The following is a 27,106-nucleotide window of genomic DNA, read 5'->3' on the forward strand; positions in this document are numbered from 1 at the left end:
ATAACATGGATGGACCTAGAAGGTATTATGCTAAGTGAAATAAGCCAGTCAGAGAAAGACAAATACCATATTATTTCCCTCATATGTGGAATTTAAGGAACAAGAGAAACAAGCAAAGGAGAAAGAGAGAGACAAACCAAGAAGCAGACTCTTAACTATGGAGAACAAACTGATGGTTACTAGAGGTGAGGTGAGTAGGGGGATGGGTGTAATATGTGAAGGGGATTAAGAGCACATTCATCATGCTGAACACTAAGTAATGTGTAGAATTGGTGAATCACTATATTGTACATTTGAAATGAAGATAAAATTGTATGTTAATTACACTGAAATAAAAATAAAAATAAATAAATAAGGCACTTGCCTTCATCTTACCTCGGTGCTTGGGATTAAAATTTAAAATGTCACATTCCACTCCTCTTTTCAATAAACACCACAGGTTGGCCTGTTCTTTCACAGCTACTTATTGCATTCCAGAGCACCCAGTACAGTGCAATGAATCACTGAAGAGATCTACATACACAACTTTGTATCACATTTTCAGGGCTGTGTAAGAGAGATCTATTTATTCCTTTTGGAAGAAGCATATGAACCCTGCTCATTCAGAGGACAATCACTTATTCTTAAATGTTGGGTTTTCTTTTGTTTTCTTAATGAAGTTGCTAACGCCATCTACAATGTAGTATCTTCTACCAATATCTACTTGCATTGCACTGTCAGGAAACTGATTTTAATTGCTAATTTTAGTATTTTGTGCTAGATTTAACTTATTTTTCTTTTATTCATTCATTCAGCAACATTACAGAGCACCTCAACTTCATCACATTGTCCTACATCCAGTGCTTTGAACATAGTTAAGAACTTTATAAATATTAAACTAAAAACATACTAATCTTTAAACCTATTCAAGCTTAGAATGCTTGAAGAGTAATTCAAAAAGCATTAAACCAAGACTTTTCTCAGAAGAAATAAAAAAGCAGGATGTGGATCTTTAAAAAGATGCCATTTAAGTCCTACTTTCTTTATCACATTAACATAAAGAACAAATCAAATTTGGGGAAAAGTGTAAATAGGCAAAAATAAATTTATCCTTCAAATAATATTCAGTTAATCAATCCTAGTAGGTATTTTTATATTTACTGTCAATTTTCTTGAGGCTTAGCATCCTCCACTACAAAAAGAGGATTCATTAATTAATTTATTAACAAATATGTACTGAATGCCTATTATATGCCAGGTGCTGGTTTAGGCTTTGGGAATATAGTGGTAAACAAAACGTGCAATTCCTGTGTTTATGGTGCTAGTATTCTCATGCAGATAATAATACTAATCTCATAGGATTATTCAAAAGATTGGATATTAATGTAATTAACTGTTTTGTGACTTGCAAAGTGCTTTGTAAATCCAAGACTCTTGAATGTGATAACTGCCTTATTCCTTCGTTCTAGCTCCACAACTCAATAGGTGTTTGAGTGGATACAAGTGTAGCAATACTATCACATTTGACCACTAGAGGTCCTCCACAGACATTTCCAACATTAATCCATTCTATTTATTATATTCACTCATTCCAGTATGATAATTTACCAAAAGTCATTTAAGAAAGTTGGTCATATTAAACAAAATTTATTATATGAAACACGAAGAGACTATCCACAAGAGGTTAATGATATTAACTCAGGTATCACACCATGCAGTAAGAACTGTGCTGTCCCTGGCTGAATGCTGCAAATTAAGAAAAACTATATATTGTTTTATCACAGCAGTCTTGCAAAAAACAAGCCACTTCATCACCATATATACTTCTTCTAAGACAAAGCAAAGTCAACCTCATTTTTAATGACTATATGGTATTCTATTTTATGGCTATACCAATATTAGCATGTGCTATAGTTAACAACCTTATTGCTAAATCCATGCATGTATTATTTCTTCAAGATCAAGTATTGTGTTTTTTTTGCCAGAATAAAACAGTGTATTTATAGGAAAACAACTATAAAATATCAGTTTACAATCTCAGATTTACTGGTAATTGTTTTTTAATGTTTTCCTAATATTCCCCCAAATTTCATAATCTCATGACTTTAAGTTTAAAATTGTACACACAGGTTTTCCTTACAAATAGTTAGGGAAATATAAGAATTTTGCCTAAGTGGAATTTTTTTGTTTTCTTTTTAGGAACATCACAAGAAATACATATTGAACACATATTGAACTAGTTTTTATAATTGCTCTGATCATGAATATACAAAAACATGAGTATTTTCAAGGCTATTCTCACTGTGTCTGAGTGTGTAATTAAAACAGAATTCCAGGAACTGGAAATTCCTCCTATCAGTAGCCTTCCATTAACACGATACTTGTGTAATCTACAGAACTGTGCTTTAATAAACAATAAATTATTTCTATTATCTCAGTTATCATTAAATATGAGTTTAGCCTTTACTGAGTCAAACTTCTAGGAGATACAGCAACTTAGGGAACAAAAATACTGCTATTTAACAGCAGAATCTTATAATCTCATGGGAGTACTGAAATGAATTTCATATGTGTAAAAAGGACAGTTTAAGTAGCAATAAAATCAAAACTATTCTCAAATTATGAGTGCTTAATATATGTGATTATGAGTGCTTAATATATGTGATTTCTCACATGAACCAAGTGATCAGAATGTATTCACAACACACAAAAAAGCAAATGGAGAACTCGTTTACGTTTAAATTTTAATACTTGAGAAAATATAAGTTAAAATCTGATACAAACACTGCTGCACAAGAAAATGTGCACAAATTTGGATTCAAATGGAGTCATATGTGAACCTGGATGTACAAATGTATAATAACCACTTATCATTGAGGGCTTTAAGACTAATAGATTTAAAAATCAAGTAGAGATAAATAGATTACAGAAGGAAGAGCAATTTTTTCTCAAAAAATTTCCCTTATCCATTAAGAATTGTAAACTCAATATGGAAAGGAAAGTTAGAGGTCACTTAATTTATCAAGGTATTTTGAAGACATAAATCTTAAACAACTGCTGTAAGCCCAAACAATCTAAAAATGATCAGCATTTCATTTTCCTTTGAAGATTAGTTTGATGTATGTCATGTTAACAAATTATAGCAAAGAAAAATAAAAACTCATTCCATCCTTTTTTGAAAATACATGCTATTTCTTCTGCCAGGTGCTTTAACAATTTAAGCTTAATACTCATTTTATTAAATATGAAATATGAAAAATCTTTTAAAACCTTGTATTATGAGTAAGAAGAAATGAAAACTTTCCACCTTCGGTATTGTATTTTAAAAACTGTGAAAATGATTAGAAACACCAGTTCTTTAAAAGCATTTCAAAATATATTTGAAGAAAGTATCTTTCAGCTGTTGCTTTTTTTAAAAAATCTTTATGTTGGAAGGGTAAGCTATATATAAATAAAAATTCATTCAACATGAACATAACTGGAAAAATTCCCTACTGATGACGAACAGGGCCATTTGTAAATTAACTTCCAATTTAACAACAACAACAAAATTCTTGGAATTTGTGCCAGATGCCTGTGGGATGCTTTTATTCCTGATTACTCTCAACACAAAAGTTACTGTTTACATACTGTAAAATTTACTTGGATTCATAGGTTGGTTGTAATATCATATTTTTTTTAAGTTCTAGAAGTTACTGATAGAGAAGAATTCTTTGATCTTATGAGGAAATAAACTCCTTCTTGAAGGTAAAACTCTTCCTCGTTGACAGATACATTAAATATTTCTGATCACTAAAAATGTAAAGCTTCCAGCACTTCTTGAACTTGATTTCACTTTCCAAAGACGTAAATATTCCCTCTCAAGGCCCAGAGCAACAGAACGAAACCAAATATTTGGTGACTGTCTCTTGTAAGAAGAGAAACATCAATTATTCCAAAAACGAGCCGGCATATATCTCTGATTTTAACTATATTCCTCAGACAAAAGGTCACTTCATTTTATACAAAGTTTTCTTGCTTTATAATCTGTAGAATGTTAGTAGTCAACTTAAGATGCTTATCTTATAATTGCACCTTTGTATAAACCATTATTTTTCTTTAGACAACACATTCTAGCTTAAAATAGGGAAATACAAACCACAATTTTGAAAACAATAACCTATGATAACTGATAACACTATAAAGTTCATAAGCACACCCCCCAAACTTCTGAAAGTACATTAATACTTTTTTAAATAGTCACAATCCCTTGAAAAATTATTTACATTTATCTTAGATCAATGGAACCTATGCGGTCATTACATGATGTGGATATGTTCCTTGGAGAATCTGCTTACAGAGCCCAAAATGCCGCATATGTACTGTCCACTTGCCATTGAAAAACTGAAAGCAGCATGACATTATTAAAAAAATAATAATAATGTAATTGAAAGGATCTACTTAAAATTGGCATTGTGCTATCTAAAGAAAAATAACAATCACATGAGAGAATTTTTATATAGCACCACCATAAGATTCTTTAATAACACCTTAATTTTAAGGCTGTTAAAACATAATTCTGATGTTAAAACATTATGTTAAAGTAAAAATTCGTATCTGCACTCATAGGAAACTATAATAAAAATATTTTTAATATGATAAAAGTTACTAAATCAGTTTCCCCTTTCACATTGCACAACACCCATCTAAAAGAGGTGTACATTTTATAATGTCTTGTTTTTTTACCAAATTTCAGTTTATATTTCAATATTTTGTGTTTTTTTACCAAAAATATTACAAATTTTTTACCAAAAATATAATAAAATATTACCAATATTAAAATAAGCCAGTCAAAAATCAAAAACCTGATTTGGAAAGCTTGAAAAATTTTAAGTAATAGGATTCTACCAACCCTAGAATAACATCCAGCTAATCAACAGCAGCAGCCACTGGTACTTAGTATTGTTCAATCAGGCAATCCTGATCAAACAATTAAATTAGGTGCCTTTTGTAAGAAAAATGCCAAACCGTTGCTAATTTTAAGATGCAATAATTAATATTTAGAGCACCACTGTTGCCATTAGCCAGTATGTAACCTCCATATTTAATACACATTAAAAAATATAGCAACTATAATTATAACTCTAGTAGTGTTATTTAACTCTATATTTCCCTTAAAGGGCAGACATTAACAAAGATGCTATGAATTGAAAATCATATAAATGTCTATTATTAATAAGAACCTTATAGCAATTTTACAACTGTCCGCCTCAAAAGGGTACCTTCTGGTGAATTCAGAAATGTGAATTCTGATGCACCTTCCACCTCCATCCCCAACCTCCAACCCCCATCTTACTGTGCCTAATGTCTGAACCTATTTGGACAAACAGGAGAAATTTTTAAGATGTGATGCTAATACATTCACTCTTTGACTTTCCTGTTTTCTTCAAATGACACATTTGTGTTTACTTTCTAGGTTTCTTACTTCCAGTCATAACAAAATAATGGTCATCATCTTCCTTTTTCTTTGCAGTATGTTTTTTATCGCCGCCAACTGCTTCCTTGCCAGATGAGGGTGGTTTCCTGGTTGAGGCTGGGGCTTTGGCACTTTTTGGAAGCCCTTTAGCTAAATACTGGCTCTTAGTGGCAGTCTGTGCTGACTTTGGTACAGTCTGTGTCTTGACTGAGGACTGGGGAAGACTCACAATGGACAGCGGGGTACGGCCAGGGGACTTCGAGGAGCTGGGTCCTATCTTCTGGGATGTACTTTTATTTTGAGGCTGCTTTTTGGCAACTGAAACCATATTCTTATCTTTCGATTCCTGTGCAGCTTTTGCAGGCACAACTGAGGATACCGAGAGTGGCTGCTTTAAATTCAAGGCTGACTTAAGTTTCTGTGTTGGCATTGCTCTTGCTTGTGGGGCTCCATCAGATGGCTGACACCCTGTTCCTAGACCTGCGGTTGTAGTTTTGGAACTAGATTTTGTAACTTTTGTAGGGGAATGGAATGAAGGGGAAGGTTTAGGCCTTACATGGATATTTGCTTTAGGGAGCTTTGGACCCTTTGATGATGAATCTGAATGTGCAGCTGAGCGAGATACTGCATTATCCCTGGAAGATACATGAGTGTGTTTCAAATGCTTTGGTTCAGTTTTTCCAGAAGATTTATTTGGCAAAAGTGCAGACTCAGGCACATCTCTGGGCTTCTGGGCCATAGTAAGCTTGACCTTAGGAGTACTGGGTGATGGGATGCATTTAGGTGCAGTTCTGGATGAAGCTGGTGAGGAAGTACTTTTACCTACTGGATTTAAAGAAGGAAGTGAAGACGATGCATTGTTTGAAGGCACTGGTGGTTTCTTTACTATGCCTTTTGAAGATTTGAGCTTAAGATGAGAAGACACTGCTGGAGTATTTGGCAATTTAGGACGGACTGACACGGAGCCCAGATTCCCTCCTTTTGGGGAAGAGGCTGGCAGCAGCTCAGCCGGTGGACATGTCTGCTTTTCTTTGCTCCTTGGAATACCAACTGGTGTGCCAGGTTTTGATTTTTGTTTCTGAAACATGCTAACTGCTGACAAAGGATTCATTTCAGGAAGCTGAGGTGTTCTGGCAGATGAATCAGGTATACTTTCATTAGCAACTCCTTTTTGAAATGCTAGAATTTTTTGTTCTAGTGTAGCAAACTGCAATATGCGACAGGGATCATATTTAAGCAAAAATCCTTGAAGAGTATCCCAGCCTCCACCAACACGGACCATGACGTGTTTTCCATGAAGCATCTTTCCCCCAAAAGAAAGTAAAAAGTAAAGCTGTAAAACTGAAACGTTCAGTTACAATTCATTAGCAGTCACAATTTGTGACATCTGTGATCTATGAAATTCAGAGTACTTGCCAACAGCTTCACTATAAATTGACAGTCTATTCCTTACAATATTAAAATAATCAATTTAATTCATACTGAATCATGCAACAATATACGTCTTCTAATTTGTAAGAAAAATATTTGCACATAACTTGCATCCAAAAATCCAAATTACAAATATACACAAGTGCAAGGGCAATATTATTCAATAAAGAATGAAATATTGAAGGAAGAAAAGAGAGAAGAAAGATGGAGGGATTGGAAGAGAAGTGAGGACTTACAGAAAGTAAGCATCATAAGAAAGAAAAAGTAATTATGGGAGAAAGATAAAAATGACTAAAACTTGTGCTTCAATTTTTTTAATGTTTATTTATTTTTGAGAGAGAGAGAGAGAGAAGGGGAGAGGGAGAGGGAGAGGGAGAGAGAGAGATAGAGAAAGAGAGAGAGAAAGAGAGAGAGAGAGAGAGAGAGAGAGAGAGAGAGAGAATGAGCAGGGGAGGGACAGAGAGAGGGAGACACAGAATCCAAAGCAGGCTCCAGGCTCTGAGCTGTCAGCACAGAGCCCGACACAGGGATCGAACTCACAAACTGTGAGATCATGACCTGAGCCAAAGTTGGATGCCTAACCAAATGAGCCACCCAGGTGCCCCATGTAGTTTACAATTTAAATAAATTACTTTCATGTACATTTTAGCAATTTAATATTTCAAAAACTTTGATATAATTTATCATTTATAAATATATTTATATTGTATTATATTATATTACATAATATATATTCTATATTATATCATTTATAAATATATTTATCATTTCTTCTTTGTATACAAGAAAATTTTGGCTCTGAGAGATTGAGGAAATAGTCTCAAATCACACAGCCTGGCCAGGTCTCAAACATACCAGGCTGCCCAACCCAAATGGTGTTTTTGTGCGGACAAGATGCATCCTGGGTCTGCCAGCACAGCCCCAGCTGATTTTCAGGCCCCTATCCATTCAGCAGGCAAATATTCTCAATTATTTGAGATTGCCCTGCAAATTTTAACTTAAATACCATGCTCTGTGCACCATCACTGTATCAGACTGCCTTAAAAAAAATAAAGCTAATTAAAAAGTAGAAAATGCTTGGATGTGTTTCTATGTGAGTTGGGTGGGTTGTGGGTAATGATAACATATGAAATAACAGAAAATATGGATGGTGAAATTATCTTTTAAAAACTTTTATATTATACTCCTAAATTGGGAATAAAAGAGGTCTAGTATCAGAAGTAGACAGAATGCTCAACAGGTGAAACTTCTCTTTACCAATAAAGGGGATGGCCAATCACCTGTGGGTTGCAGATGGGGCGAAGGAAGGGAATGAAGATGCATATCAGGATGGTGGTATATGCACTGATGCGGTGTCAATGCAAAAAGGTTTTACACTTAAGACCCAATCTATACAGTATTATAAGCTTCAGTGTTTCTACTTCCTTTTCTTATGACTGATATTGAAACTTACTAGATGTATTGTTTTGCTTTTTTCTTCTCATGATGGAAAATTATGCCTTTTTAGAAAATATCAAAAATGGAATACAATACCTAAAGTATACAAATATTTTCCCCCAAAAATTATATTCAATGTCTGAGCAGTCTTAGCTATCCTGTAGTTAGGAGTTTGTTGTGTTCAAGGTATCTACCCAAACTCATTATACGCTCATGAAAGCAAGGATTCCATATTTTTCCTGTAGAGTAAAATTCTTCCATTAATAACACCCTCTATTCCAATTTTTTAAAAATTAAAAGAGAAGCAAAAGGAATTTGGTAAAGCAATAAATCCAATTTCAAAACAAGATCTGTATGTAAATAGAGTGTAAATGGTGGACTTACTCTTATAAAGAGTATCTTATCCCCAAGTCGGTACCGTCCTTCAGATAGGTACTCAATAGAAAATCGGTGGGAACAACTACAAGGAGGGTCTTCAGCAATATGTTTAACCTAAGATTAAAAATAAACAAAATTTAGTGCTTGTGACAAAAAATATTTTATTTAAGATTAAAATGCAAGGTTATTTGATAAGAAAATCAAACTCAAAGATAAGAATTTAAAGACAGTTGAGCCATTTATCTCTCCTTTACCTGTTGACATATATTGGGATATGTTTGTTTTTTTTTTTTTTAAGTAGCCTCTATACCCAACCTGAGGCTTGAACTCGTGATACCAAGATCAAGAGTCACATGGTCTACCAACTGAGCTAGCCAGGCGCCCTGACAACTGTTGAGATTAGACATTAACTAATCTAATAAAAGCTGGCAGTGACAGTCTTTTTTTTTTTTAAAGTAGACTCCACACCCAACGTGGGGCTCGAACTTAGGACCCTGAAATCAAGAGTCACATATTCTACTGACTGAGCCACCCCCAGCTGCCCCAGTGATGAAGTCCTGAGTCTCTCTCTCCCCCTCCCACCCTACCTCTTTCCCTCCCCCTCACTCTCTCTCTGCCCAAGTGCAATCAGGATCCTAGTGCTTTCACTGACCACTGGAGAAGTTCTAAAAATGTGTACAACAGTGAAGTCAATTCAAAACACATTACAACACATTAGGAAATACATGAATTCATTTTTAAGCTTGAATTGTTTTATGCCCTTGATTAATATATCTTTGTCAAATCAAAGACAGGCCACTCAGATAAAGCTTGAGTAGGAATTCTCCCTTGTTCCTTAACACCATGCTAACAGTGGAGGGAAATATCTAGATTCTTCCAAAGTTACTGTTTGAAATAAGTAGAGGCATATTTATATCTATTCACCCAAACAGGGTGAAATTCTAAAGAATTCAATTCAAGAGGCATTTTTTCTAAAAGTGCTCACTTTGTTTCAATAGTCTGCTAAGGAGATGAGAGTTGGAAAGAAATCCCTACCTCTATCCCTCAAGGAGCTTACAGATTTTTACCTGCAGTAAACATCTAAAAAATTACAAAAACTGGAATATAAAAAGAAATTCAGGAATTTTATATTTAAAACGTGGACATTGTAATAAATTGATTAAAAATTAAAATATTTGTTAAGATATGTTTGATTGAAAAAAAGTTGCATATCAGCCACCATGGAAAATAGTTTGTTTTCCTAAAATTACATTTTTGAAAAAGCAAGGCCATGAATATTTTTCTCAATTACTTATCACACACAGCATATCTAAACAAACTCATTTAATTGAACTTAGGCATGACGTTAAACCAAAATCTCTTCAGATATGCCCAATTTAGCTGAGCACTAATAGAAATGTATGATTGTCTTCATTATCCACCCAACGTGAATAGCCACAGGTGGATTCACCAGGGCCTGATCAGAAGGGTCCAGAATTTATCTCCCTACATAATTCATTTAACAAAATAATATGATCATAAATAGAACTTATTTTCATAAGCCATTCAATTAAGTTTATCTTGTTCATAGCCTGGTATATGTGCACATGTGCACACACATAGTACATGCATAAGATGGCTAAAAATAAAGTAAGTATGGGTAAAGAATTTACCATTATTAGAACCATTTACACATTAGTTAACCAAAGTAATCTAAAAGGAGGTATTTTTTTAGTCACTACTTTCTATCCATAAATGTTTCATAGGCATACAGAATTATAGTTGAATGCAGCACTCTAAATAATGAATCAGATGATAATTGTTCCTTATTTTAAACCTGACCCCAAGATTTCTATAGACCCCATATGTATAGGTGAACACTGAATGTATTCACGTAGCACATATATATTTGGAGAAATGTGTTCCTTTTTAGTTTTCACAAGAATGTGAACATGAAAAGTCACTACTTTCTTGAAAATATCCACATACCACTTGCATTCAGCAGTAAAGATTAGCGTTGATCCACAATCTAAATAAAGGGGTAAGCTTAAAAGAAATGAGCTATGGGTAAGAAGTGTTCTCTTCTGATTTCATCTATTGCATAATTAACATTAAAACACTAAAGGACGGGGCGCCTGGGTGGCTCCATCGGTTAATGTCCAACTTCGGCTCAAGTCATGCTCTCACGGTTTATGAGTTCGAGCCCCGCGTTGGGCTCTGTGCTACGAGCTCAGAGCCTGGAGCCTGCTTCAGATTCTATGTCTCCCCCTTCTCTGCCTCTCCCTCGCTCGTGCTCTGTCTCTCTCTGTCTCTCAATAATAAACAAACGTTAAAAAAAATTTTTTAAGTAAAATAAAAAAATAAACCACTAAAGGAAACAGCTAATGAAATTAAAATAATTTAAAAAGGTACTACTCTACTATCGATTATGTACTTTTCACAAATATTTTTCTTATTGCTATATAGTCTTCCAAAGGATCACATACAATGATTATTCTGTTAAGATAATGATTCTAATTCACCTACCCATTGACCTATTTGAGAATATTTACATTGCTTCCAATTTCTCACCATTATAAATAAACACAATAAATACTTTCATGCATTCTACTTTTTTATTCCCCTTCAATTACAACAAAAAGGAAAGAGAGACACTTTTGTGGTTCTTGATATCCATTTGTCAACTTGTTTTTCAAAAGTTTACATCATTTTCCATCACAAGTAGCAATCCCTAAGTATAGTTTTACCAGAATTTACCAGCACCAGATTTCATAATTTTAAAAAATTTTACTAATGAGGCAAATGGTGTGTCTTAATTCCTTGATTATCAGCAAGTTTCAACACTGTATTTTTCTCTTGTGTGAACAACAATCTTTGCCCATTTACCTTCTGGAAATGTTTTTCTTATCAAACTGTGCATGATCTTTATATAATAGGGAAATTAACACAATGTACTTCCTATTTAGTAAAAAAATATTTTGGGGCACCTGGGTGGCTCAGTTGGTTAAGCATCCAATTCTTGGTTTCGGCTCAGGTCATAATCTCACAATTTGTGAGATCAAGCCCTGCATTTGGCTCAGTGCTAACAGCACCAGAGCCTGCTTGGGATTCTGTCTGTCTGTCTCTTTCTCATTCTCTCTCTCAAAATAAATAAACATTTTTTAAAACTTTACCAATGTTTTCTTCTTTATCATTATTTTAAATTATATGAAATGGAAAATGTTTTACTTTTTACCTACTACATTATCACTGTGTAACATACTGACATTGGCAGTCATCAGATAAATCAATAATATCATGTAGGTAAATATATTTTGGCCTGGTAAAGAGTATTCAGGTTGACATTTTCTTAATCTGTCTTGCAAGGATATCCAAATGTCTTACTACAGATTTTTATTACATTAAACAAAACAATCAAAGCAACACTTTCTAAATGTTTATTAGTAATGACTTATTCATTATTTCTTTTTTTAAAAAATTTTTTAATGTTTATGTATTTTTGAGAGAGACAGAGTGTGAACGGGGTGGGGCAGAGAGAGGCGGAGACACAGAATCCAAAGCAGGCTCCAGGCTCTGAGCTGCCAGCACAGACCCAGATATGGGGCTCAAACTCACAAACTGTGAGATCATGACCTGAGCTGAAGTCAGATGCTTAACCGACTGAGCCACCCAGGCGCCCCTTATTCGTTATTTCTTAAATAATTGTGTACATTAAGCACTTTCATAAATACTACAGTCTGAAAAAGACCATAATTCTAAGCAACAGTGGAAGCAGAAAGAAATGTTTGCTACTCAGTTCACCTCCATCATTTACTAGACTACAGTCATTGCAGAAGACCCAGCCTGAGCAACTGCAATTCTAACTTCTACATGATGACGAACAGGTCAAGTTAAAAGGCTTTCCAGTTGAGACCCCTTATCTAAAAGTCTGCATATATTCTGTCAGGGCAACATTCACAAAAACCCCATCAATTTGCTCCCACAGCTTTTCCTCCTATATTCTTCAAGTATCACTATACCTTTACATAGAAACCTTGGAAATCACCCTAGATTTTCTCCCTCATCAGAATCAGGATTCCTTCAATTCTACCTCTAAATATGTCCTATAATTGTTCATTCTGGTTCACCTTCACTACTGCTGCTTGAGTTTAGGTTCTCATCATCTTACATCTGGATTATTACAATAAAACCACTATAATCTCTACATGACCATGAGAGTAATCCTCATAATTTGCAAATCATATTATAATAGTAACATGTTTTAAACAAGAATTAATACATTCTTTGGCCTACAGTACCCTTCATGGTGGATTCCAGCCTATTTGCCTCTCCACTTCTCAACTACACATCCATCCCTTATCTTAAACAAGAAACAACAAATTACCTTTAACAGATAGTGCCCTAAACTCACCAGGGAATGGAAATTAGTACTGGTGTATGTTCTGAATAAGAAACATTTTCTTTTAAATGGAACATCACCTGTGGCAAACTATGAGACTTTGACATATCATAGTTGAGAGAGAAAATAGAGTGATTACTTACAGCTTCATGCAGTTCTTCATGCTGACAGCATGATTTCGGAATGCTAATGGAATCTTCAGGCCCAGAAGTATTAAGTAAGGTCTCTTCCAGTTCAATTTCTTTCTCAAGTTTTACTAATACTGGTGGCTCAATCCCATATCTGGAAACCAATTAGGAGATCTCATTATTCAAGAAAAGTCTGACCCAAACACTTCCCTGCATATCATGATAGGTTATGTTTTATTTTTAAAGTGAAGTCCTTATGATTCTCTTCTACCAGTTGTTTCACTGGAATATCTGGAAATGCTTTTTAATGTTACATGGACTGCCAAAAATTTAAGATATAATCACATCATACTATATATTTGTACTACTGGATGCTCCCAAATTTCAACTGGGATCCCAAAAGTCAGTTACCTTTAAAGTCAGCTCGAGAGTTAGGGTGACTGGGTGGCTCAGTCGGTTAAAGTCAGCTCGAGAGTAAAGACGGGGCTGAGCCAGGTATGGAGGACACCAAGCCTCCACCTTCTTATCAGACCCTCTTTGTGTCCAGAGGATTTGCCTTGCCTTGAAGTGCTAAGAGTTTTACATGCTCTTACCCTATTCTTAGTCTAAAAACTCTAAGTAACTACTTTTACAGTTTAATATTAAATGAAGGTAAAGTATATGGGTGAGCAGATGTTGACACATGACACAGCTCACACAAATAGAACAAAGTTAATATAAAAAAAAAAGGAAGAAGAAGAATAAATAAGAGATTAAGGTATTTCAATCAAAAATTCTTTTCTTTTAGGGATGCCTGGTAGTTCAGTCAGTTAAGCATCCAACTCTTGATTTGGGCTCAGGTCATGATCTCACAGCTCAGGAGTTCGAGCCCCACATTGGGCTATGTGCTGACAGCATGGAGCCTTCTTGGGATTCTCTCTTTCCTTTGCTCTCTGCTCTTTCCCCACTCTCTCTCTCTCTTTCAAGATAAATAAATAAACATTTTTTTAAAAAGTATTTTCTTTTATTTATAGAAAATAGTGTTCTATCTAAAATAAAGTAGTTTTTAAAAAGTTTATAACATTGAAGTTCTGAAATAATGTGAATGCATACCTTGACACAATTCGACCAATTTCTAGAAGACAAAGATACACCTGTCTTGGGTCTTTGTGCAAAACTGTGAGAAAATAAGACCACATATTTTAAAGGGCAAAATTAAATAGGGAAATGTATTTCTGGCATGGAAGAGGTAAAAGAAAAGAATAATGAAGACACTAGGTTTACTTGTATGGAGACTTAGAAAAGACATTTTTATTTTCTCTACATATTATCATCTTCCATAAATTTTTAAAAAACTGGCTAACAAGAAGAAGATGAAAACTTACCATGTACCCAAATTTGTAGCATTTTAGGTCTAAACACCTAAGATCTTAGTAACATTAAGTTATTATATTTCAGATCTCTCAATAAGAGATATTAAGAGATATATCACTTCAATTTTATTCTAAACTCTCTTTAGCTTAGGACTATGTGTTAATGACCTTCTCAAACTTTTTCAAAAACAGAAAAGAAGGAGCACTTCCTAACTCATTCTATGAGGTCAATATTACCCTGATACCAAAGTCAAATATATCACAAGAAAACTAAAGACCAGTATCTTTTACGAATATAGATACAAAAATCTTCAATGCAATCCTGACAAACTAAATCCTGGAGCAAGTGGAATTTATCCCAAGAATGCAAAGTTGGTTGAACATATGAAAATCAACCAATATAATGCACCATATTAATAAAATAAAAGAAACACACAATTATCTCAGTAGTCACAGAAAAAGAATTTGACAAAACCCAAAACCCTTTACTTGAGAAGAATTAGAAGAAGGAGGAGGAGGAGAAGAAAAGACTCAACAAACTAGGAATAGAAGGAAACTTTATAAATCTGAAAATGTACATCTTTGAAAAATCCATAGTTAACATCATTCTTAATGGTAAAAGACTTAGAATCTTCCTCCTAAGAATAGGGAGAAGATGAGGATGTCCACACTCTCCTCTTCTATTTGGAATTGTACTGGAGGTTCTAGGCAGGGCATGTAGGCAAGAAAAACAAATAAAAGGCATCCATATGGGAAAGGAAGAAGAAAAACTATCTGTATTCACAGATGACATTGTCCTTTGCATCTAAAATCCCTAAGGAATTTATTAAAAAAAAAAAAAAAGGCAAACAAGCAGGTTCAGCAAAGTTGCAGGATACAAGATGAGTATACAAAAATCATTTCACTTTACACACTAGAAATAAACAATCTGAAAATGTAATTTAAAAATAATTCAGTTTGCAATGCTTCAAGAAGAATAAAGTACTTAGGAATAAACTTAATCAAAGAATTGTATGACTTGTTTACTGAAAAGTACAAAATATTGTTGAAAGAAGATACAAATAAATGGAAAGACATCCTGTGTTCATGGATTGGAAGACATAATACTGTTAAGATGACAATACTCTCCAAAACTGACCTACAGATTCAATGCAATCCCTATCAAAATTCCAATAGCCTTTTTTAAAGAAATGGATAAGCTGATAAAATTCACATAGAATTGTAAGACAGAATAGCCAAAATAAAAACAAAGTTGGAAGACTCACATTTCCCAATTTCAAAACTTACTACAAAGCTACAGTTAAGCAAGACAATGTGTTACTGGCATAAGGATAGACATATAGACCAGTGGAATGGAACTGAGTGTCCAGAAATAAATCCAGACATTTATGTTCAATTGATTTTTAAAAACAGTGGCAAGACAACACAATAAGGAAAAGAACAGTTTTTTCAACAAATGGTGCTAGCACAAGTGGATGTCTACATGCAAAAGAATGAATTTCGACTCTTACTTCACAACATATACAAAAGATAACTCAAAATGGATCAAAGACCTAAAGATAAAGGCTAAAACTATAAAACTCTTAGAAGGAATAAGAGGTGAAAATCTGTGTGGCCCTGGATTAGGCCATAGTATTTTAAATATGACACCAAAAGCACAAGTAATCAAAGAAAAGATAAACTGAACTTAATCAAAATAAAAACTTTCATGAATCAAAGGACACTATCAAGACAGTGAAAGGCAACCCAAAGACTGGGTGAAAATATTTGCAAATCATGTATTTGATAAGGGCCTATTATTCAGAATAAATAAAGAACTCTTACAAGGCAACCAAAAAAGATAAAAGACCTCCCCAAAAAAATGAGCAAAAGATTTGAATAAAGATTTCTCCAAAGAAGACAAATAAAAGGTCAATACGCCATGAAAAGATGGCCAATATCATTGGTCATTAAGGAAATGCGAATCAGAACCATAATAAGCCGCCGCTTCACATCTCCACTAGGATAGTCATAAAAAACAAATAAATAACAAGATATGAAGGTGTGTTTCACCAGTGGGAATGTAAAATGGTGCAGTCACTGTGAAAAGTTTGGTAGTTCCTCAAAAAGATAAACATAGAATTACTATGTGATTCAACAATTCCACTTTTGGTATATCCCTGAGAGAATTAAAAACATACATTCACTCAAAAACTTGCATACAAATATACATAGCAGCATTATTCATAATGACCAAAAAGAAAAAACAATCAAAATGTCTATCAGATGATAATGTATTTTAAATAATGCAGTATATCCACACATAGAATATCATTCAGCCACAAAAAGGAATGAAGTACTGTTGAATGCTACAACATAAATGAAACATGTTAAATGAAAAAAAAGCCAGACACAAAAAGCCACATATGTATGGTTCTATTTATACAAAATGTCCACAATATGCAAATCGATAGAGAAAGAAAGTAGCTTAGTGGTTGCCAGAAGATGACGGTAGGCAGTAATTGGGACTACTTGTTAATAGCTATGAGTTTTCTTTTGTGAATGATGGAAATGTTCTGGAATTAATTAGTGGTGAGTGTTGCATCACACAGTGAATGTACTAAAAACCAGTTAAGTGTACATTTTGAAATGAAGAACTTTATGTTACATGAAGTACATATCAATTTTTTTTAATGCTATCAACAAAACCTATTATGCTTAAAATGGTTAAGATGCTAAGTTTTGTTCTGTATACTTTAGCACATTAGAAAATTTTGTTTGATTTTTTTTTAAAGGAACCCAAATGTTAACCTAATGGTTCAAAGATCCTTAATGAAAAACAAAGTCAGAGAAACAAAAACCCTGACCATTAGAACTCAGCTAAATGCACCAATACGGTAGTTGTGGATCATCTACCTTTCTTTTCTTGTCCTTAGAGTTAAAAACATTAGGAAACTTCTGAACCCTAACAGAATAATGGTATATGTGATGAATAATATGCATACTGACTTCCCCAATGGAAATGGCAATTGTTCTTGGATTTATGAATATTATCTATTATATAACCCAAGCACAAAGTATACTCTTCCAAAGCAATAGCAAGGCCTTATTTTAATTTAAAATTCATACCAAAAGGAATTTGTCCTGCAATTTTTATTAAACTTGTTTCTCTAAACACTTAAGTACCTTAAAATAGCATGTTTGCTTTTTTAATTGTTTTCCCTAGCAAAATGTAAAAAATTAAGAGTCTTATCTCTGAAACTTCTAGAAAGTAAAAACATTAGGTCATCAGTTCAATGCCTAGAAATGAATTAATGTTACTGGCAGTGCTTTATTTAGTCTTATACTGACCTTCAGGACAGTCAGAAGATGCCATCTACTTAGAATGAGAAACATACAATTTTATATCCTTTCAGAAACAAAAATTAGAAAGTAGAGACTTCAAAGCATGTCCTCTTCCCCTTGATCTCTACAAGCTGTATAGGACATTAAATCAACCTCATTGTCAATAACAATCAGCACACCTGGATTAAAGCAGGGTGAAAATGGGGGTAAAATAGTAACTCATTACATTTTTTTTTAATTGTACAGTGAATAGGAATATCCAGAGACATATCAAATGGGTAGCAGTGGGAGCAGCCTACCCTATGTGCAGGCAACAAGGGTGTGCACAGTGAGAGAATTTATTTTGTTCTTTTTTTAGTTTATTTTCTCAGTTTATGTTTGATATGAGACTATGAACAGATGGTTACCTAATAGCCTGAGTCTTTGCTTAAGGTAGTGGAACTAGTTACTCCTTTTTTTTTAAGTTCAGAGAATTTTAAAACAATAATAAAACTGTCTAAAAATTGGTTTGTTTTTCATTATCACCGTGAACCAGCAATTCTAAACAACGTCAGCGATAAAATACTTGTCTCTACCAGGGCACATTACTACTCCCATGACCCCCGCCAACCCGTGGTACACTACTGTTCCTATCAAAACATTATCAATTCTATATGTGTATGTATGTACATATACAAATGCTTTGAGGAAATATATACATATAGTAATCTAAAACTTAGGTATCTAAGATACCTAACACTTTAGTCCACACAAATGCTTCTACTAACTTAAAGTACATGAGATAATATGTCAGTAATTCTTCAGTAGAACATGACTTTTTAAAATGAATTGTCAAAAACATGAATCCACTTAGATAATCAATTTGTCAGCTACTGTGTATAAGGTAAATCTAAATACCACCATGAGCATAAACTATTTGGCCTTCTGTTATTTCTATAATTATTCAGTTAAAAAGAAATTACTAATAATTTAGACTTTGTAGAATAATTCTGAAAAGATTCATTAGTAAAGGATTAGTCCAAAACCTTCCCTTGACCAACTCATTTAGGAAGTAAAATATTTCTACAGCATTCTAAATATATGAGATCTTTAACTATAAATGAAAAGCCTAATATATATGATTTAGAATCTGATTCTCCAATTGTTTTACATATATTTAAAGTATAAATTTTTCTAAGACAATGAGATATGGAATTTGAGTCCTTATTTGGGGAAAAAAAAATTAGATGTGAGGCATACAAAATTACCCTAATAAACATTAAACACAATGATAACAACAACACTTACCTAAACCTTCAGATTCAAAGAGGTAAGTCTCATCAACCCCAATGTGCCTACACCAGTGAAGGAAGTTTGCAGTATTGTCTCTAGCAAAGAATGAACCTGAGACAGCATCTTTCTTACAGGGCACTTTTCTCATTGGAAAATTCTGGAAAAGGTGAAAGAATAATTTCAAAAATGCAGATCAAAAGTATTTTTATTAGATATCCATTATGATATTACTAAGTAAATGTTTGATGTACTGAATGTCACTTAATAGTACACATTAGGAAGAAAAGATATTTTCAAAAATTATTTTATTTTACTTTAAATATATTTTAGGGGCGCCTGGGTGCGCAGTCAGTTAAGCGTCCGACTTCAGCCAGGTCACGATCTCGTGGTCTGTGAGTTCGAGCGCCGCGTCAGGCTCTGGGCTGATGGCTCAGAGCCTGGAGCCTGTTTCCGAATCTGTGTCTCCCTCTCTCTCTGCCCCTTCCCCGTTCATGCTCTGTCTCTCTCTGTCCCAAAAATAAATAAATGTTGAAAAAAAATTTTTAAAAAAATAAATAAATAAATATATTTCAGAAGATGATTCCTAGAAAATCAATCTAGTCAAAACTGGCAGCAGGATTAAGCATCTCTAACCTCTTTCTTCTTAAAATGACACAACAGTCTTAATTAAAATAAAAAAATGACAGTCTAATAATTCCAAAGCACATCTAAATGTCTCTCCATATGCAGGTAAATACAAACACAAAATTATTGCTATGTTAAAGGTTAATGTTATGTTAACTCAGTTTTGCTCATTTCCTTATTTGCGGAGTCATAAATATGGTTCTGAGTTTCTTGGAGAAACTGTCAAATAAGGAAGTAGTAACCCATTCTTAATTCAAGTTCTTTGAAAACTGATGGTCTAAGTTTTATAGAATCCTAATTCTTTGACTATCTGGACCAAGAATAGTTAGATAATCTTGCTAAGGCGGAGTGGTTTTAGTTCTGTTTTAAATTTTTACTTGAAAAAGCAATTTATGCATAAGATTTTTTAAAATGCAATAGGCACAATAGGGTATAAGTCTTTCTCCCACTTCTATCACTCAGTTCCTCTCTTTATCTAGAGATAACCACTATTACCAGTTCCTTATATACCCTTCCTGTTGCTGTATTTTCCAGAATTAAAAGTCTTGTGAGTTTTTGTAATTGTCAACTGAAATCTTCTCACTCACATGTTAACAAGCATCGCTACGCACAGAGTATACATATCTACACCGACAGAATGCTACATAAACATGCTAGGCTGCAATATGATTTGTGTATGTGCACATACACACTTAACAGTAGGCTGTAGGCATCTTTTGGGGTGAAAAATAACAGATTAAAATAGTCATTTCTAATGAATGGATAATACATTCCACTCTGTTTAGGTACCATAATTAATTTTTAACAATTTATTGATAAGCATTTAAGCTGCTCTTTTTTGCACACTCATTTGTGTGAATTTGTGGTTATTTTCCTAGAATAAATTCCTGGGAGAATTACGTTATGTATCAAAAGATGTGCTTTATTTTCAGTGTGCTGTCTATCACCCACTGTCTCCCAGCAAGATGATACCAATTTATATTTCTGCCAACACTGTGTGAGGGTCCAGACCCCACATTCACAGACCTCAGATCTCATCAGTGACCAATGTCTGATGAAAAGAAGAAGCCTCATCTACTTCAAATCATGAATTTAGGGTCAATGGAAGAAAAATGTCTAAAAAAATTATTATTCATTCAACCAAATTATAGAATTTACCATCAAGATGATATATATGGAGAATATGATGATGATGATGATAATGATGATGATGGTAATAGTAATGGTAATAATAATAATAATAATAATAATAATAGCCCCAAACTGTGTGCCAGGGACCAACACAAGCTTTTTTCTCACTTAACTCTCACAAGTGAGAATATTGTTCTCAGGAACAGCTAACTAGTTACTGGATATTAATTTACACTAAATGCTAGTGTAATACTAGATATTACTGGATATTAACTTACACTAAATGCTAAGCTAAATACCATCCATACGTTACCTCATTTAATTTCACCAAACCTTCACAAATAAATCTAACAAGGTAAATGTCAATACCTCCATTTTGCAAGTGAGAATATTTTTTTCAGATGCTCAAAAAGATTAGGTAAATTATCTAACGTCTTGTAGATACTTGGGTGGAAGTTCACAACCTTTCAGACATGATAGGAAATGTACATAAACAAACTAATATGTACACAGGTATAAAGTCACTACTGTCAAACATGTTCTTACCCCAGGATCTTCAGAGTTGCATGTTTTCACCATGTTTTGAAGAACATCAATCAGTTGGCATAGTAGTACTCCATTATCAAGTTCTTCCAATAATCGTTCTGCCTTAACTTCAATACCTAAAAACATATTTTAAAGTTAAGATCTACTAGAAACAGTAAATTCAAACAATATGGTTAAAATTTAATTAAATGTAATTAGATTATAGCTGAAACACAAAACAAATTTAGATCAGACCAAATATTCACTCTTAGAAATTACAGTTAAAATAGGTAATGCCAAACTACATGAAAGACAACTGAAACAAAAATATCTGTGATATAGAAGGAAAAATAAAATGACCATTTATTTCATTTTTTAAAAACTAGAGTGTTTTATTTTTCAATATTAACTGTTAATGTTAAGTTTTGATTCACTGCACGTTACTGCTTACACAAGAAAAATATTCTCTTTATATAAGATAGACATTGTTACGATTTTAAAATTATAGGTAATAACATAACAAACACCCAGGGAATACCATCTTTTCACCTCTCAAACCTTTCTTTAGAACCATTATTATTACATAATAAACTTTAAAAAAAATTACCAAATCATCAGGCTGATAAAAACTGTGCAGTTTTTTTTAATTATCTTGAGAAGGCCATAGATAAGCTTTATATATTCCTTTTCACAAAAACTTTGGAGTGCTACATGAAATTTTGCATTTAAAAAGAGAGCTTTTGGGGGCATGTGGGTGGCTCAGTTGGTTAAGCATCAGACTCTTGATTTCAGCTCAGGTCATGATCTCATGGTTCATGGGATGGAGTCCTATGTCAGGCTCTAAGCTGACTACACAGAGCCTGCTTAGGATTCTCTTTCTCTGTTTCTCTCTCTCTGCCCCTCCCCACTCATGCTTGTTCTCTTTATCTCTCTCTCTCAAAACAAACAAACATTTAAAAAGAGAGAGAGAGAGCTTTTTTTCTGGAGAGAAAGTTCAGAGCACTCCTCAATTCTAATTGAGTAAAGAAATATGATGCCAGATATTCTCTAACCTGACACTTCCTCCTAGGGTTTACATTAGGGTTTACATGCCTCCACTCCTCAATGCCTCAGAAATAGCAATCATTTTAACTACAGTATATATTCTACTCAGAATTTCATTCCTTATATAAGATTAAGGTGGGGGAGGTCAGTAATATAGACCCCAATATCAGACCTATATACTTTAAAAAAAGATTTTAACATTAACAACTGAAATGTTAATTATTCAAAGATCACTACTGACCCCTTCTGTTAAGCCTCAAACTTCCTTACTATCCAAGTCCTAAGGTTCAGGGTGAATTGGAATATTTCCCCAACTAGAATGTAAGCTTGTTGAGAACAAGAATATCATATGTTTCCTTCACTAAATTATCCCCAGGCTCTGGAACAATCACTCCTCAACAAAGAGTAAGATTCTCAATAAATATTTACTAAATAAAAAATACAATTTTGAGTATCTTTTCAGGCCTTACCTAACAAACCAGATAGCCATATTGACAGATCTTCTTGCATGGGCAACAGGGTGGCTTCATGCCTCACAGCTATCCACTCATCATACTGACAAACATCAGCCAAACCTGGCCCATGTCTGGGGGTCAGAGGACTCCGCGGACTTAGAGGCAGGTCTTCTCCAAACCACACCTAGAGAAAAACACCAACCTTTTTAAAAGTCAGCATAACTCACATCTATATTTAAATGATGAATTATAGACCATATATTATATACACATATACTAAACTGCAGCAATTCACATAAATTTATAAACTAGAAGCAAACTATTAATCTAGACACTTGAGATATTTTCAGTATTCAGTACTGTGGTAAATATAAGTAAATCCCTAATCAATGAATCGATATCAACCAACAGGATAAAGGCCAACAAATACTATTTTTCCTTCACCTGCTAGCTAAGTTTAATAAGTTACTTGATCAGGGGTGTCTGGGTGGCTCAGTTAAGTGTCCGACTGGTTCAGGTCATGATCTCGCGGTGTTTCCTTCTCTTTCTGTTCCTCCCCTGCTCATGCTCTGTCTCTCTCTCTCAAAAATAAATAAACATTTAAAAAAATAATAAGTTACCTGATAAGACCTCAGCTTCTCAGCTCTAAAATGGGTTAAGATACATCTTTGTAGTGTCTAGCATTGGGCCTAGCAGTATTTGTTATACAATGGATAAATGAATGAATAAATGCATAAATGACATTTTATAAACTTCTGGTCATTATATAAGCATTATCTAAAAAAAATCTAAATAATCTGATTTTTGCATGGCCCACAATCTAAGAATGGTTTTTACATTTTTTTTCTAAGTTTATTTTTGAGAGAGAGAGAGCAAGCTGGGGAAGGGCAAAGAGAGAGGGAAAGAAAGAGAATCCCAAGCAGTCTCTATACTTGAATTCCAAGTCAGCATAGAGTCCGATGCAGGGCTTGAACTCACGAACCATGAGATCATGACCTGAACTAAAATCAAGAGTTGGACGCTTAACCGACTGAGCCACCGAAGCACCCTGATTTTTACATTTTAAAATGGCTGTTATATAAGTACCTACATAATTTGTTATATAATGATGTTATATAATAATGATGTTATATAATAATGTTATATAAGTACCTACATAAGTACCTACATAAAAGCCTCCATTTTGCCTATTGGCTCACAAAGCCAAAAATATTTACTAGCTGGCCAATTCCTGGTTAAGAATAAAACTTGACAGAAACATACTGTCAATCCGACACTCACAAAAATTTGAAATACAATTAGATATACTTTAATATAATATTATTTAGAGAAAAGACTATCATCTCTCAACTCAGGAAGGGGTATTTGAGCCCAAGTGAAGTGATGAGGGGTTCTCACAGGAGGGAATCTTGAAATGGAGGATTGGGCCTTGAGTGAGATAAGAGAGTGTCCACACCTGGGAAAAGCCCTGTGCACGGTATCAGAACCTGAGTAGGATGAGGGTGTCCACAGGGGAAGATGAGGGAACAGCCCAGTGCAGGGTGTCAGAGCCCAAGTGAGCTGAGAAAGCCATCAATACAGGGAGCAACAATGGGAGACTGGTTACATTCACAGGGATTTATCAAATGGGAGCCAGTTTTCTCACTGCCAAAGAAGAGAGGTATAACTCTTCTACGGAGTGAGAGAAAACTAGAATGAATCCTATGATGACAGGAGTATCTTTTACCAGAAAGCAAAGAAGGGCTCAAAGAATGATCGGGACATACCAAAATGACATAGACGTTAGCATAAAGGGACTTCTACTGGCTAAATCAAGAGCAATTTGAGCATCAAACAATGATATAAATGGATTATAACACATTGAGTAAAATAAAAAAACTATTCTTTCATATAGATAAAAATATATGAATAAACTTGAATTTTGATGAGGAATTAGATTTTTATATGGTTTCAAAGTACTTCCCCACAAAATGCTTATTACAAAGAGAAGAAAGAATAATTTTACAGTAGAGAAACCTGACAGATAGCAACTTAACCAAGTAACAAAGGTAAACACCATCAATAATGGGACAAATCAAAATCACATTCTACCTGAAAGGATGCAATGAGAAAACACAATATCCCTCTGTGATATTCCTGCCAAAGATGCATAACCTGAATCTAATCATGAGAACAGGCAAATCCAAACTGAGGGACATTCTACAAAATAATTGGTCTATAATATTCAAAAGTGTCAAGGTCATTAAAGAAAGCAAAGCGTGAGATACTGTTCTAGACTGAGACTAAGGGACATGGCAGCTAAATGTAGCTTGTGATTCTAAACTAGACATTATGGGGACTACTGGCAATACTTGAATATGGTCTGAATATTGATTGGATGGTAGTACTGTACCAATGTTAATATCCTGGCTCCAATTATTTTATTGCAGTTCTGATAGGAAGATGTCTTTATTTGTGAGAAATACACACTAAAGAATTCAGAGGTAGTGGGTCATTAGATTGGCAACTTATTCTCAAATGGTTCAGCAAACAAATACCTCTGTTCTACATTTAAAGCTACTTTTCAGGCTTGTGATTACTTTAAAATAAAGGTTTTTTTTTTGTGTTTAAAAAAAGAGGTATGAGTATAGGTAATACCAAGTGAATCTAGTCCTTTCTTGATTTTTAAATGTAGATCATTTTCCTGCTAAAATATATTAAACTTATTGAGGTTTATTTAAGGCAAGTCTTAGTACACCAAATCAAAATCCACACCACCATTGTTAATCCAGACAAACTTTGGAGGAAATGAAAGAAAGAAAGAGCTGCTTTCAATCTCCTATGATGAGAAACAAACACATTAAAAAAAAAATCCCAAAGGCAAAGAAAGAAAATGAACACAAGAGGAAAACAGGAGTGGTGAAACTCAATTAAAATATCCAAAGACAAACAAACAAACAAAAAACCCATAACTTATTTCAGGGCTGTTATTTCAGGAACTAAGGGTAGAGACTGGAGAATGAACTCCTACATATATGAAGACCCTATAAAGTTTTAGGAAAAAGACAAGATGTCCTTTTTATTTGTTTCTCTGAATTCTCTTACAATTATTTCAAAGGGAGTATAACAAAGATTTACTACCTAAATCTTCCTTTCATAAGCATGTCTTATTTCTGTTTACAATCCCAGAACTCAGTAGAGGACATAGCACATGGTACTAAGTCACATATTTGTTGACTAATTGAGGATATTAGCAAATGACTCTGTGTACCATCAAAATCAAGATGCATCTCACATTAGAGGGTATTTCATAGTCAACAGAATGTTATTTTTCTTTTAACCATTTGGCTGAGCTGGAAAAAAGGCACAGCATTTGCAAATGTTTTGTCAAGGAAAGATGTGCATTAGTTAGAAAGGTGGTTTTGAAAAAAATCATCTGTGAAAATGGAGAAGTTAATATTAACAAAAGTCATTCTAATTTCTTGCCACATTAGAGAGAATACTTGGATTCTCCTACTATTGCCATAGAAGATTCTATAATAACCTGGGCTGGTCAGTACCATATTAATGTTGTTAAAAGTTAGATGTAAATAGCAGAAACTGTCTGTGTAAAGGTTGTTCTCAAACATGCAAAAGCTGTCATATTGCAAAGATTCTTAATCCATAGGTAGTCTGTAGATGAACTTGAGTACATATATAAACAACTTACATTTAGGCGAAATTTTATGCCTACATACAAACGGGCCTTTTCTCAGTTCATAGCTTTTTGTCAAATTCTCAAAGGGGACTATGACACAAGAGAGATTAGGAACTATTGTTCATTTGTAGACTGTATGACTATTCACTAATCAGAATGAAGGATATAAATTCAAAAAGAGGGACAAGGAAGATCTTTTTTTTTTTTTTAAGTTTATTTATTTATTTTGAAAGGGAGGGGGTGAAAAGCATAGAGAGGGAGAGAGAGAGTCCCAAGCGGGCTCCACGCTCAATCCCACAAACTGTGAGGTGATAACCTCAAGAGTTGAAATCAAGAGCTGGATCCTTAACTGACTGAGCCACCCAGGTGCCCCAAGGGAAGATCTTAATGTATTAAATTAACAAGAAATCAATTGACGGGTGCCTGTGTGGCTCAGTTGGTTAAGCGTCTGACTCCTGATTTGGGGTCAGGTCATGATCTCACATTTTGTGGGTTTGAGCCCCGCATGGGGTCTCCA

General features: G+C 34.0%; 1 protein-coding gene across 2 annotated transcripts in view; it reads right to left on the reverse strand.

Annotated features, from left to right (window-relative positions):
* Nucleotides 1-2,709: 2,709 nt before the first annotated feature.
* Nucleotides 2,710-27,106, reverse strand: part of GAS2L3 (growth arrest specific 2 like 3) — a 40,596-nt gene continuing 16,199 nt past the window's right edge. For both annotated transcript variants that reach the window (XM_025926952.2, XM_086712553.1), the window contains exons 3-9: nt 22,929-23,097; nt 21,436-21,551; nt 19,150-19,291; nt 14,279-14,342; nt 13,202-13,340; nt 8,687-8,794; nt 2,710-6,737 (exon numbers count right to left, since the gene is read on the reverse strand). In XM_025926952.2, coding sequence (XP_025782737.1) covers nt 5,424-6,737; nt 8,687-8,794; nt 13,202-13,340; nt 14,279-14,342; nt 19,150-19,291; nt 21,436-21,551; nt 22,929-23,097 — 2,052 coding nt within the window. In that variant the 3' untranslated portion in view covers nt 2,710-5,423. The remainder of the gene's footprint in view (nt 6,738-8,686; nt 8,795-13,201; nt 13,341-14,278; nt 14,343-19,149; nt 19,292-21,435; nt 21,552-22,928; nt 23,098-27,106) is intronic.

This window comes from Puma concolor, chromosome B4, assembly GCF_028749965.1.
Source record: "Puma concolor isolate L17-30 chromosome B4, mPumCon1.1.hap2, whole genome shotgun sequence".
In the NCBI taxonomy this organism is placed as follows: domain Eukaryota; kingdom Metazoa; phylum Chordata; class Mammalia; order Carnivora; family Felidae; genus Puma; species Puma concolor.